Here is a 13,579-nt window from a genome sequence, read left to right as displayed (position 1 = left end):
ATACATTGCTGGACATGGCCCAAGGGCCACCAGTAGGGGGCCTTGTTCTGTGTACACTGCCTCCTGAAAGCTATATTATTATCCCCACTAGATAAGTTATTATTTACCTAATTGTTATAAATAATTAGATAAATAATAATTATCTAATTATTTCTTCTTAGATCATCCTGAGGAGAAAACTGAGGTGTAGAGGCCACTGCCCCAATAGGAAAGGACAGAACGGAATTCTAGCCCAGGGAACTTCACCTGGAAGAAACTTTGCTTTGCTCCATGGCTGCCTGCATAGCAAGAGCAGTTCTTTAACAGTATTTCCTTCTGAGCTTCATTTACATTAAAAATGAAATTTCTCGTGTTTATTTTTAATGCCATTCTAGCAAAAGGCCAGGAAGTAAAAACGATGAACTGCTTTAAGCATTCAGATAACTATACCTCCAAGTCAAATGCCAGCACCCCTTTCAGTTCTCGGAGTCTTTTTTGCCCTGCTTTTTCTTATACATCTTTTGGTTTTCCTTGGGGTTAATAACTCCTCCTCCACATTCACTTGGTTTTCTATGTACCTACCATTAAATTCATGCTCAGACTCTGACAAAGTACAACTTCCACAAGACACATTCACATGCATGAGGCAAGGACTTGGCACGACTGCCATCCCTCCTGGGACCATCTGGATAGGCTGCTCTCAGAGCCTGTCTTGGTGATTTCCCTTCGTCATCTCCTGGACCCACGTTTTCTTGCCTCTAGGCTTAGCCCAGTGGTTGGCAAACCGTGGCTTGAGTGTTCTAACGCCACTTCTTCAAAATAGACTCGCTCAGGCAGAAAACCGACTTCTGCGCATGGGCCACGGAGTTTCAATTGCATTTGCACTGTACGTGAGAACCCGCATGTGGTATTTTGTGGAAGAGCCACACTCAAGGGGCCAGAGAGCCGCATTTGGCTCTCGAGCCGAGGTTTGCCAAGCACTGGCTTAGCCCATCATTTGATGTACATCCTCCTGAAGCTTCCTGAGAACATGGGAGATGGGAGATGCAGTGTTTCAGATCTGCATCATGAAAATGTCCTTATTCACACACCTGGTTAATGGCAGAGCTGAACGTTTTTGCCGTTTGAACGTCAATTGCCGATTGAACGTTTGTTTCCTTCAGAATATTGAGGGCCTTTGTTTCCTTCAGAATATTGAGGGCCGTGCCCCAAGGCCTTCCAGCGTCAGTTACTATTGGGCAGTGGGATCCCTCCCCCCTGAAGGCTGTTGATCCCAGTTTCCGAAGCTCAGGGACTGGGTCTTGGTACAGGGCTCTTTCCACTCATTATGCGAGGTACCGGGTAGGTCTTGTGATCTAGAACCTTTGTCGTTTAGATCTGGAAGAATTTCTGGTGTCATTTCTCATCCTCTCCTCTGCTCTAGTCCCCTGCACATACTCCCGCCCTCTTTGGAGCCCCTGTAGTGAGGATGTTTATTAATTAAACCTTTTTGACTCAGCCTCTTATTTGACTCAGCTCTCCTTAGTTCCCATTTGAGTTTGTTCTCTCTGGAATAATGTTTTCAATCTAATCTTGTTATCTTGCCTTCCACTAAGACTTTTATTGCAATAGTCAGGTTTCTGTTATTTCCAAGAGCTCTTATTTTCTGTAGGTCCCTTCTCTGGAACCTCTTGGTATGGTTTCATGGATGCAATCTCCCCTCTTCTCTCTGAAAATTCTTTTTTAAAAAAGTTTCTCCTGCTCCTCACTTTGTTTCTATTTCCTAAGTTTGTCTGTCTCTCTTACACTCACACCAGAGCTTTCCTCAAATGTTGGGCAAAGCATTAAAATGCTGCCCCAAGCCCTGGTTTTCGGTGTTTGGAGGGCGGGGAGGAGAAGAGGCTGTCACCGAGAGGGCTTCCGTAAACGGGGAGCAGGCAGGGGCCAGCTATTTTGATGGGAAACCTCCAAATTTCATTATCTAGATGACTTTTTTCCTGGACAGGTCAGTTTCCACAGAAAACTGGCCATTTAGTGTACAGAGACGTCACCTGTCGCCTAACCCCTGCTCTCAGCACAGCACACTGTCCCCCACGTCTGAGGCTGGAATCCTCCTGAGGAGAAGCCAGACGGTGTCCCTGAGGGAAAGGGTTCCTCCCCGGCTGTGCACCGGGGGCAGTGGCGCGGGGCACATACGGGTCTTACGGACTACGGACCAATTCTCCTGTGCCCCGCTCCATCCACCCCTGTGCTCTCAAAGGCACCGAGATCTCCAAGTTTTCATTGATTTCAGGTTTTGAGGTGTCAGTTCCCGGCTACTGCCGTTCGCAAGCATTTAGCTCTCCCAGCCCGCTCAGTCAGTTACTATTTGTCCATCTGCCCTTGAGCACCAGAATGTTGCTGACAACCCTCTCTCTGTCATATCCTGTCCTCTTCTCTCTGCACTTGTGGGTTTATGCCTTTTATATCCCATATCATCCCTAGAGTGGAATTTGGGAAGAATCTACCATCTTTTACTGAAAGCTCAGCTTTTTCCATGACTTTGGTTAATGAGAGGTGAATGGCACTGGATAAAAATCAGAAATAGGGAAAAATAAAGGATGAAGAAAGGTTTTAAAGTTTTATAGGCATCGTCCTTAGTTTAACTTTTTAAAAAGGTTTAAGTCTTACCTCTCCTGCGTACAGATTGCTCAGCCTTATGTAAGTTACTCAGCATCTCTCAGTTTAATGGTCTTACGTGTGAAAAGGTGGCACTGCCTAGATAACGGGACCACGCAGCACGGCGCACTTAGTGTACATGGACAAGATGGACCGGTTCTTTGTCCACCGTGAATCTGAGATGCGAGAGGGACAGCCACAGAGAGATGTTTCCCAGAAGTAAGAAACTTTCCTTCAGCAAACATTTCCTGAGCGCTTTTTATGTAGAAGATCCTAACCAGGCACAGAGGGATAGAGCTGAAAACTGTGAGATCACCCCACAGCCAGCAGACATGAGGAGAGACGGGCTGAGCTTAGAAGTGGGGAGTGAAAGCCGTTCGTGAAGCCCAGAGAAGAGAGCCGAGTCCGCCTTTACCTTTCTTTGTCTTAAAAGGGCCACATTCGGGGTGAATCTCGTGTAAGGGAAGAGACACCACCTTTGCCAGGCCAGCACTCAGCATGTATTGGTACAGACGCTTAAACGTCCTTTCGCACAGCCCCTGCCAAAACAAAATTTAAAGCTACTGTTAGGTACAAGCAAGGTGTTGAAAACTATTAAAGAAGCATGTAGCCCAGCCGGTGTGGCTCAGTGGTTGAGCATTGACCTAAAAATCAGGAGGTCACGGTTTGATTCCAGGTCAGGGCACATGCCTGGGTTGCGGGCTCGGTCCCCAGTGGCAGGGTGTGCAGGAGGCAGCCAATCGATGATGTTTCTTTGTTGATGTTTCTCTCTCTCTATCCCTCTTCCTTCAACTCTCTGTCTAAAATCAATAAAAACATATTAAACAAATAAAAATATAAATATAAAGAATCATGTAAATGAGCACAAGTTGGAGACCCAAGTTAATTGGTCATCTTGAATGAGAACATACTGACAGTATTAATGAGGAAAGACTGCTAAGCTACATTGTCAAGGGCACAATATGATCCAGAGCAATATACTAACAGTTCTACCTTTTGATTACAAGAGGGGGAAAGGGACTTTCTTAGAGATCCTGGAGGACATACAGGGCTGAGAATGAGGCAGAGGGAGGTAGAGAATGGAGACTTCATTATATACCTTTTCATGCTATTTTGACTTTAATCAAGTAAGTATATTAATTATGAATGCATATACACACCTCCCACAGGCAGTGGAACAAACAGAAAAAATATTAAAACCATTCTTTAAATTGTAGTCTATCTGTGTAGTTCCCCATTTGCTCCTTAGTCACATTGCTGCAAGGTGATAAACCTGAGTGACTGTACATGCATCTGAACTGCAGTGGTTACCAGCCTCTGTACTGGCCATGTCTTTTCCCATAAAAGTAATTCACATGCCAACATTGAAAAGTGAAAGATTTCATATAAAAATCCACATTCTGGCTTCTCTTGAAAAACAAGATCTGGCAATAAATCCTAGGACTGTTCACGGCAGCAGCCAGCGGAAGCCGGGGACAGCTGTTCCCTCCAGACAGGCCTGGTCTCCATGGTACCAGCGCCTTCATGCTCCCCCTTGGCCCTTGCACAGTGAGGCTGAAGGTCAGTTTCCATTTATCATCATTTTTGTGCTGCTTTTCTTTTATGACAGTTAAGAAGAAAATGAAATACTTCTTGAATCCATACTAGTATCAATCCATACTCCTCCACTTCTACGCCTAACCTGTCTGACACATTTACACGCCCTCCCCGGCCGCTGCTGCCAATTGACTTTGCAACCCTGGGAGAGTGAGGCAAGTGACCAGCGTTGTAAGGCAGGGACTGGACAGCAGGAGGCACTCAGGACTTAGTTGTTAGTTGGATTATACAGGTTTCTTCTTACTCCCTCGGAGAAAGAGAGGGAGCGAATGTCTGTGTGAAGCTGCTGCATAAATGTGAAATCAGCTCCCAGACTATCAGCACTCTAGCTGCTGGGTGGCAGAACATATGGCCATCAAAGAAATACAGATGACACACATATGGCTCCTTCAAAACCACTTGCTTGGAAATGGCACCTATCATTAATCTGGCTGTGCCCCCAGCATCGTGGAAAGACCCTTTGGAAACTCATCCATCAAAGCCCAGCCCTCAACATCTGGTCCTGAGCCCTGGCCCACACTAAGCAGGGAGGATGATGTAGTCCTGCCTTCTGGGGGCTGCCATCCAGGACTTAGTCTGCCCGGCAAAAAGAGAAAGGAGAGGAGCCTCCTCCACCATCTTCCCATAAAGTTAGCATCTATATTCATGTCATCAACCCCATCTACAGGTGAAGTGTTCACTACATCCTGCCAAGGTCACTCTGATCTCTACACTTCCAGCTGCCAAATGATCGTTCCAGAGGATCCTCAGACTCAACAAACCCTAAAGTCAAATTTGTTGTCTATCTTATCCTGATCCAAATCTGATCTCTTTCTGTACCTACTTTTTTTCATACATCCCTTCACACCCATTTACCTAGCCTTTACTGTGGACCAAACATTCTCCTCATTGCAGGGGTCAGCTGTGAAGGCACAGTCCTGTCTCATGAGCTGGCCTTCGAGTTCCAGTCTACCTCTCTGAGCAGTGCTCATGTACACCTTCATTCAGCTCTACATCCTGGCTTTGGTCACTCACCAAGTCCTGCTATTGTCACCTCCAAAAATGGCTCCCAAACATTTCCAGCCAATTGCCCACAGGGCCTGCGGCAAGAGCACTGACTTCGCTGCCCACTTCCCATCTCTCTTCAGTTCACCAGTTCATGTCCTCAACACTCTTCACATTTCCTGAACTTCAGGCTAAAGCCCCAACTCCCTGCCTGGCTCTCAAGGCCTTTCAGTGTGGCCCCAACTCTCCCTCTCAGCTGACCTCTAAAAGTCCCACAGCCGCCACAACTCCACACTTTGCTCGAGCCATTCTCCCTTGCCTGAAACGCCATTTCTCCCGTCTGCTTTGGGAGCACTCACGTTCAAAGCCCAGCTCTGGACTTGCTCTACAGCTCTCCCCGCTCTGCAGAAAGCTCCCTCACGTTTTCCACCGGCTCAGACGTATCTTTCTGGGTAGCTTCTAGCCTCCGTGAGTGCTCACCGCTGCCCCTCCAGCCAGACTGCTCCACGACAGTGTGAGACTGTCGTCCTCATTCACTGCTGTCATCTCAGTGTGGAACATGGTTCTGACTCAAAGTTAACACTTAAGTTCTTGTTGAAGAACTAAATGAAAGAATGTCCCGTAACAGTTAAATTTTGCTGCTTAGATAGTCCATAGTGCTGACCTGAGACCAGACCAGCCGTCCCCTTTTCTCCCACCCCCCAAATGACTCAGCAGGCAAAGGGTTTGTCTCCAGTGTCTGCATGGGCAGGACAAGAAATAGAAAGAATCAGTGGGCAGCTATTCATTCACTAAGCACTCAGGGACTTTCTTCATTTCTATTAGGGTCTCTTAAGAGGCCTCAACAGGCTATCTTTTATTTTTCTACTATGGATAGAGTTTCTGATAGAAAAATATTGCTCTCCTACCACAAACAGCAGTGCATGCGTAAGGACAAACCACACTGACTCTCTGCCTTGGTTTCTGAAAGGTGTCAGGGTGGGGGGCCTGCGGGGAGCTGGCCAGGACACAGCTAGCTCCAGCTACCTTTTGTCCTGGGAACCTGAAGGCTCAGGCTTGTCAGAGCTTCTGATATTTCAAGGGACGCTGGAAACCTAAATTTCTTTTAGGTAAAATCTCAATTAAAAAAAAAAAAAAAAAAAAGCTAGGTCAAGTTTATTTTTGACAATGTACAGGCCAAATGTGACCCACATGCCGCCGTTTGTAAGCTCTGTTAGATACGTGGGCGGCAATGGATCCAGCAGGACGGGCAGATCCCTACCCTCTGACAAGGAGAGCTCCACTGAGGCAGCACAAGGTGAACAGGACTTCCTGCAGTCTCTGCTCAGACTCTGCCATGCTCCTTTGGGACCGATTCCTGTTATTCAAAGATCCTGACTTTAAATTTCAAGTTTCAAGTCCTATTAGCCTCCAGGGCAATTCTGCTTTTCTCCCATTTCTAATTTGGCTTTTCCTTAACTGTTCAAATTCGACTGGAGGCAGCACCACCTCCATGTGTTCTACCTCTCGTTCTCCCTTCATCACTGCCTCTGTTCTAGGGCCCAGCGATGAAGCAGGTCAGTGACTGCGTTTCTCCCCATGTCATCCCCCCCCCTTCTTGGTAAACTGCTATGGCACTATAAAACCACTGGGGACAAAATTACAAGCTTAATTATGCAAGTAAATCTACAGGCCCAGGCTTACCACTCCAGCTGCACTTTTACAGCGGGCCTCAGGGCAAAACCCCCAGAGGAAAGGGAAGTCAGTCAGAAGCAAGAAGAATGCAAGCTAGGGACTGAGCAATTTTCTGTTTTATAAAACAAAGGAAAGCCCCACTCATTTCATGGTTAGGGATTCAAGTCCAAAGCAGGGCTTTCAATTGCAGTTCATGTGATCTCCACTTAAAGGGAAGCCCAGCCCAGCACCCGAGTCCGGCAGCTCACCAGCTCCTCCCGCAGCTTTCCGAGAGTCTCGATCTGGTGGGTCCGCATGCTCAGCATCACTGACAGCTTCTCCATGAGGATGTTGTATTTGCTCCTCCTGTGAGAACAAAACGGTTCGACTTTTCAAACCTACTGCTAAAGACTGCCTCGTTTCAAAGCCAGGTTTCAAGGCTGGGCTCCGAGCGGTTTGGTCCATGGCCAAGGGCGCCTAACTAGTGGCAGACTCTTCACTAAAAGTACTGAAATGATTCTTTAAAATGCATTACATTTTGACAATACCTTAAAGTCTAGATTGATATTTCCCTGTCAATCACTTGGTGGGGAAGGACAGGTTATTCTACAAAGAGTGTGAACCTAGGCCGCCTCCCTCCAATCCAGTGCTCTCCTCACTAGATCACAATACCACACGGATTCTGAAGCCGTTTCCACTCCTGACTTCCCTGGAGTGACAGATCCTTCCTTTGGTTGCATGTTTAATGTGAAGTAGATGTCACAGAAAATGCTTCCAAGCTAGAGGCCACCAAAGGAAGCTACTATTCAAGAGAGTAGCTCCACAGTGTGCTGAGGGAGCTGGGGGGGGGGGGTGGGGGGGCAGAAAGGAGCCTTGTGGCCAGCAGCATGGGAAGGAGAGCTGGGCTTTAATGCCTACAGGCTAAGGGCAGGGAGGGCTTCCATATGAGATCTGGAGACCACAGCCACTTCTCCATTTTTACTGCCCCTCAAGGAAAGAAAGAATAAACGAAGACACACAATTACTGCACAGGAACTAGTACCAAGCACCATGTCATGGCCCTCATTCAGAAGCGCAAACAGAGGTCCAGAGAGGCCAGGTGACTGCCCAAGTCAGAGGCAAAGATTTATTTATTGTTTAAAGTATATTTTTATTGATTTCAGAGAGGAAGGGAGAGAGAGAAATATCAACGATGAGAGAGAATTCTTGATCAGCTGCCTCCTGCATATCCCATTCTGGGGATTGAGCCAGCAGCCCACCAGGAATTGAACCTTGACCTCCTGTTCATAGGTCGATACTCAACAACCAAGTCATGCCAGCCAGGCCAGGGGCAAAGATTTCAATACAGATTTGACTTAGTCCATTGTTCTCTCTTTTACCTACAGCTGTCACCCTATGTTCTTTGTGGATCACAAGCTACATGCCAGTTCTGAGTTCAGTGATAAAATATATAACCAATGGATGTTATGACTAAATAATTAAAATGCGAATTATCAAAGTATAATTCTCTCTAATGTATTCTTTTTTTTCTTTTTTAATCCTTACCAGATGATATTTTCCCATTGATTTTTAGAGAGCGGATGAGAGAGGGAAAGACAGAAAGAAATATCGATGTGAGAGAAACACATTGATTGGTTATCTCCTCCATGTGCCCCAACTAGAGCCCTGGCTGGGGGTCACGGTCTGACGGTCTATCCACTGAGCCAAACAGGCTCAGGCTCTAATGTATTATTTCTCAGACATGGATTTGAAGACAAGCTCAGTGACATTCCCACTCCTGGAAATCCTGAGTCAATAGTCTACACATGCATATCGAGCACTTCCTTTGGGCCCATCCCTGTGCTGTGTGGTGGGTACTACAAACTTTAAAGCTTATACTTAACCTGGAGTGTTTATCCTACCTCCCTTTGGAGGGTGCACCTGGCCCCTGGGTAGAGGGCAAGGCCTCTGTCATTTGGGGATAAGAAAATCATAGTCAGTCCCTGTGGCCCAGGAAAGGGTCTTCTCACTGCCCCCCAACTCTCCTTGACACTGCCCTCCCCAGCATGGAGGACTGGTGGCCAGGCACAGGGCCCACACTGACTCTCCCAAGGGAACTCACTGCAGGCCCTGCACCAGCTTAACCCTTCCCACCCTGGTCTCTGCCCCTCCCAAAGGACGGCGTGGGTGGTAAAGTGCAGGCTGAGACCGCTCTGCAGGTGGCGAAACATTTCTTTCCCCCATTTACTCCCCAACAGGGAGGATTAAAGTCAGAACCCCACTCCCAGACACCCTGGCTCTCAGAAGGGACTATTTTTTCAGCTTGATATATTGCCTGACTATGACACACAGCTAAATGGCAATATAGGAGAACCTTACCATCTCATCTACAGGTTAAGATGGCTGCATGCTGCAAAAACATGACAATTTTAAATTGATATAATTCAACTTCAACTCTGTCACCATAACATCAAATCTGACTTATTACTTTTAATTTTACATTCCCACAAAACTTTACCAAAATATTAACCGTCCCTATTGCCAAGCTGTGGGGGTTACAGGCATTTCTAACCTTCTTTTCTGTATAATTTCCAGGTTTTCTAAATAAGCAGGACTTATTTTTCATAATCAGAAACACACAGTAAATATCTTTTTATTTATTTATTTATTTAAAAATATATTTTATTGATTTTTTAGAGAGGAAGGGAGAAAGATAGTTAGAAACATCGGTGAGAGAGTCATCGATCAGCTGCCTCTTGCATAGCCCCTACTGGGGATGTGCCGCAACCAAGGTACATGCCCTTGACCGGAATCGAAACCTGGGACCCTTCAGTCCGCAGGCTGATGCTCTATCCACTGAGCCAAACCGGTTTCAGCTAAATATCTTTTTAAAAAGCAGTGTTCTGATGTGGCCTCTGACTTTTAAAGACATACAATACCTGGCTGCAATATAGATGTATAGTGTGTTGGTCTCACAACACTTACCTGTCCACATGAAACCGGTTCAGGAGGAGGAGGATTGAGTGCTGCTGGGCTCCGCTGGGTAATCGGATCACATGTGACTGCATTGTAATGAGCCCATTCTTGTTCAGAATTTTCCTATGATAATGAAGCTTCCCAGCATCAACCCTGGGGGAGAAGACGAGTGTCATTTTGTTGGTTGCTCTCAGTCACCAATGTAGAGAGCCTCTCACCTGGACATAAGTGCCAGAGACACACTCCTATCCAGCCAGTCTGAGAGAACAATGGCCTTGGAGAACCTCAGCTTAGCAGCAGGACCAGACCTCCAGGGGAGGTAGATGAAGAGATGGAGGCAGAGACCAGGGCAAATAGAGAGGGAAGGCATGACTGGGGTGGGAGACAATAAGGACATGATCAAATAGGAGGAGAGAACCAAACATGGACCTCTCATCCTGTAATGGCCAATAACTAGGGTGAGCACACATCCTGTTTGCCAGATGGTCCTAACTTATGCCCATTTCCTTAGCGTCCCTTCTGGTCAGCTCCACCTCCCATTCTCAATGTCTGGTTTGGACCATAGTTATATGGTCACCCCACGGTGTCTTAAAAAAGAAAGCATTGTGCTGCCAATCACCATAGACGGGGACTGCCGAAGACGACAAGGATAAGAGGAAAAGGGAAGACAAGCCAGCAGGCTCCCGTTTAGACACAGGGCATAATGACCAGTGAGCCCTATTGTCTAAAGCAGAGAGCAAATCATCCCCTTCCTTCAGTGATTTTTAGCCCTTTTCATCTCATGGCACACAAATGACTAAAATTCTGCAGCACACTATTTTTTGCCACTGACAAAAACCCAAAAAACCAAAAACCTAGAAAAGGTATAATTTTGATTCATCCCCACAGGATGACTATTGTGTTGGCTGTTGTCCTTGTTTTAATTTGACAATCTAAGGGAAAAGAGGTCAGCGCCCTAACTCAAGAGTCAGGTATTGCATGTTTTAAAACTTCTGGCAGTGCACCAGTTGAAAATCGCTGCCTTACTTGAACGCAGCACTGTGAAGGTCTCGCTGGAGCTCCCCCTGCCACCGGGACCGGCCTAATCGCTCCAAAATGCAGTAGGAGAAGTCGGGGAGCTTCAGGTCAGGGTCACCCTCCAAGCCTATCAAGGCCCTGTACCGCATGTCCTGGGAGGCCACGATGATCAGCTTCTTCCCCCACCTGCAAATCAGAAAGATTTCACTTTTAACTTTTTTTAACACAGGAAGAAGGAACTTTTTAAGAAAATAGAAACATGAAACAGCAGAAATTTGGAGAATCGTCATTTTTTGTGAGGTTCGAGGCTCATAATCCCCCAATTAAGCCAGTTCCAGTCTAGGTACTACTGCACTGTGTTCAGGGTGAGCAGAGCCAGTGCCATCCCAGCCTGGCCAGGCACTCAGACCAAAACCCCACCTCCCCACCAGGGACGGGACTGGACTGCCCTCGCCCTTCCATGGCTCTGCCCCTGAGCACAGTGACCCCGCTGGTCCTGAAACAAGCTGCTTCCTCTTCCAGCTGCTCTTCCCCAAGGTCTTTTAGAGACTGTTCCTGCTCATCATTCATGTCACCCCTCAGATGTCAACTCCTCAGGCCTTCCCCCAAATGGTAACCAGAGTCCTTTCCCCACCTCTGACCATTATTTCCACATTCTTCGTGGCACCAAGCACTCGGAAATGGCGATATATAATGTTTGAGAGAGACTGTCTGTCTGCATCTCCCTCTCCAAATAAGAAGCTCTATAGAGGGGCACATGGTCGAATTGTCCACAGGACATACCCAGAGCTTAGAATGACTGTGGGTCGCAGGAGGAGCTCCGTGAATATTTGGTACGTGAATGAACTGGCCTACTGAACTGGACAGATAAAGCAAACTTCAGAGTCAAAGCCACTGGACTGTGTAATTGCTGCACCTACATGTTGTCCGTTAAAGATCAGATCTTGGACAAATCATTAGTTTCTCCCACTGACTGGGTAAGTAAAAAATGCCTGAAAAAGTAGCCAACTACAATTTCTAGCAAGGATACCCTGGCTGAGAATACTGACTTCTCTGCTGGTGCCTCACAGGCCCACCACTGTGCCTTGTCTGTTAATTTAAATGGGTATCTTGGGCAGATTGGCCCATTCCACTCAGCACTCTTGGGGTCCAAGCTCTGCAGCAGAGATCACACGAGGTGTGCGGGCAAAGAACCCCCCACTTACTCACTCTTGAGCATCGAGATACACCCAGTCGGAAGAGCTCCCTCTCCTGGATGAGTTTCCACGGGTCCACATGTGAGGGCCCATGGCTTGAGCTAGCGTCTACCCATCACAGCCCGTGATCCCGACCACAATGTCTGCCTTCAGTCACATCACTCAGTCTGATTGTTCTCCCTCCACCCAGACAACAAGAAAAAAGAAGAGGTTGCCTTCATTTTAACTGCAGCTTCCTTCACTTTGTAATCTATAATTAATCTTCCATAGAGGTGTAGAAATCTGCACAGTCCATCTTCAAAAGGATGTGCTGTGATCATATGTGAGAGTTTGCATGTCACAAACTTAGGACCTGTGCTCTCTCCTCTCAAAGCAGGCTCATTAAGTTAAATTGGAAGAAGTCAGTTAGAAAAAGGAAGTTTGAAAACTAAGGAACTAATTTCTGCTTTAAAATTACTCGGGCTCTGGCCTGGTGGCGCAGTTGGTTGGAGCATTGTCCTATACACTAAAAAGGTTGTGGGTTCAATCCCTTGTCAGGATGCATACGGGAGGCAACTGACAGATGTTTCTTTTTCACATCAATGTTTCTCTCTCTCCCTTCCTCTCTCTCTAAAATCAATAAACACATCCTCAGGTGAGTGTTAAAAACAATTTTGTTAAAAAATTAATCAGATTAGTTACTACCCTATATTATCAAAGTCCACTGATTTCAATTAGCTGATGCAATGACGCCTGCTAAGTTCAAATACTGATTAAGCACCATGCAAAGTACCAGAGAAATCAAGAAATAAAATCTTTCAGTAGCTACCTTCAAGGAGCTCAGTCTACTGGAAGAAAGACAGGAAAGTGACTCAGTGACTAATATGATAACTGCTCTGGCGAAGCAGCTCTGCTCCAAGGCTATTAAATGACATACATGAGGCCCCCATTCAAGCCTATGTGTGTGACTAGAGCATAGTGTGCATAGTCATTGGGGAAAACTCTCACAGGAGGTGATTCCTGTGTTAGCAGTAAGCTGGGCAGGCAATTGCTAAGGAAGCAGATGTTGCAAGGTTCCGCAGGTATGGAGGAACTTGCCTATTCAGGGAGGTAAATGATGTGGCATATTCGGAGAGGCTAAGGTGTCGTGTAAGCTAGAAAGCAGAAGGAAGGAAAACTCAAGGCCAGCTGAGTCCACATCCTGAATGGCATTTCAATGCCATGCTGGGAATTTAGATTCCATGACACAGGTTACAACTTCTAACCCAACAGGCTATCCATCAGTCAACATGCGTTTTTAGGAGCCAACTTTGTGCCAGGTATATTCTAGATCCTAGAGATATAGCTATGAATGAGATGGACACACTTCCTGCCTTCAAGAGTTTATAATCTGGTGAGGAAAGAGTGAAATAAAAAAATCCTTAACCCCTAGCTGGTTTGGCTCAGTGGCTAGAGCATCAATTGCCTGGAGACTGAAGGGTCCTGGGTTCGATTCCAGTCAAAGGCAGGCACCTCAGTTGCAGGCTCCATCCCCAGCCCTGGTCATGATGCGTGCGGAAGGCAACCAATCAATGTGTCTCTCT

At 46.6% G+C, this 13,579-nt stretch overlaps 1 protein-coding gene across 4 annotated transcripts in view; it reads right to left on the bottom strand.

Annotated features, from left to right (window-relative positions):
• Positions 1-13,579, bottom strand: part of GTF3C1 (general transcription factor IIIC subunit 1) — a 78,401-nt gene that overhangs the window by 53,836 nt on the left and 10,986 nt on the right. For 3 of the 4 annotated variants that reach the window (XR_006739943.1, XM_036413010.2, XM_036413009.2), the window contains exons 3-6: positions 10,831-11,007; positions 9,814-9,957; positions 7,119-7,215; positions 3,032-3,155 (exon numbers count right to left, since the gene is read on the bottom strand). Coding sequence is in view for 2 of the 4 variants with exons in the window: in XM_036413010.2 (XP_036268903.1) it covers positions 3,032-3,155; positions 7,119-7,215; positions 9,814-9,957; positions 10,831-11,007 (542 nt within the window). In the remaining 2 variants the exon portion in view is untranslated. Of the gene's footprint in view, positions 1-3,031; positions 3,156-7,118; positions 7,216-9,813; positions 9,958-10,830; positions 11,008-13,579 lie in introns of those variants that run through there. The other variant, XM_036413011.2, reaches the window with a different exon arrangement.

Source organism: Pipistrellus kuhlii, unplaced genomic scaffold (genome assembly GCF_014108245.1).
Source record: "Pipistrellus kuhlii isolate mPipKuh1 unplaced genomic scaffold, mPipKuh1.p scaffold_m20_p_48, whole genome shotgun sequence".
NCBI lineage: Eukaryota > Metazoa > Chordata > Mammalia > Chiroptera > Vespertilionidae > Pipistrellus > Pipistrellus kuhlii.
This window is presented reverse-complemented; position numbering and strand designations above follow the sequence as displayed.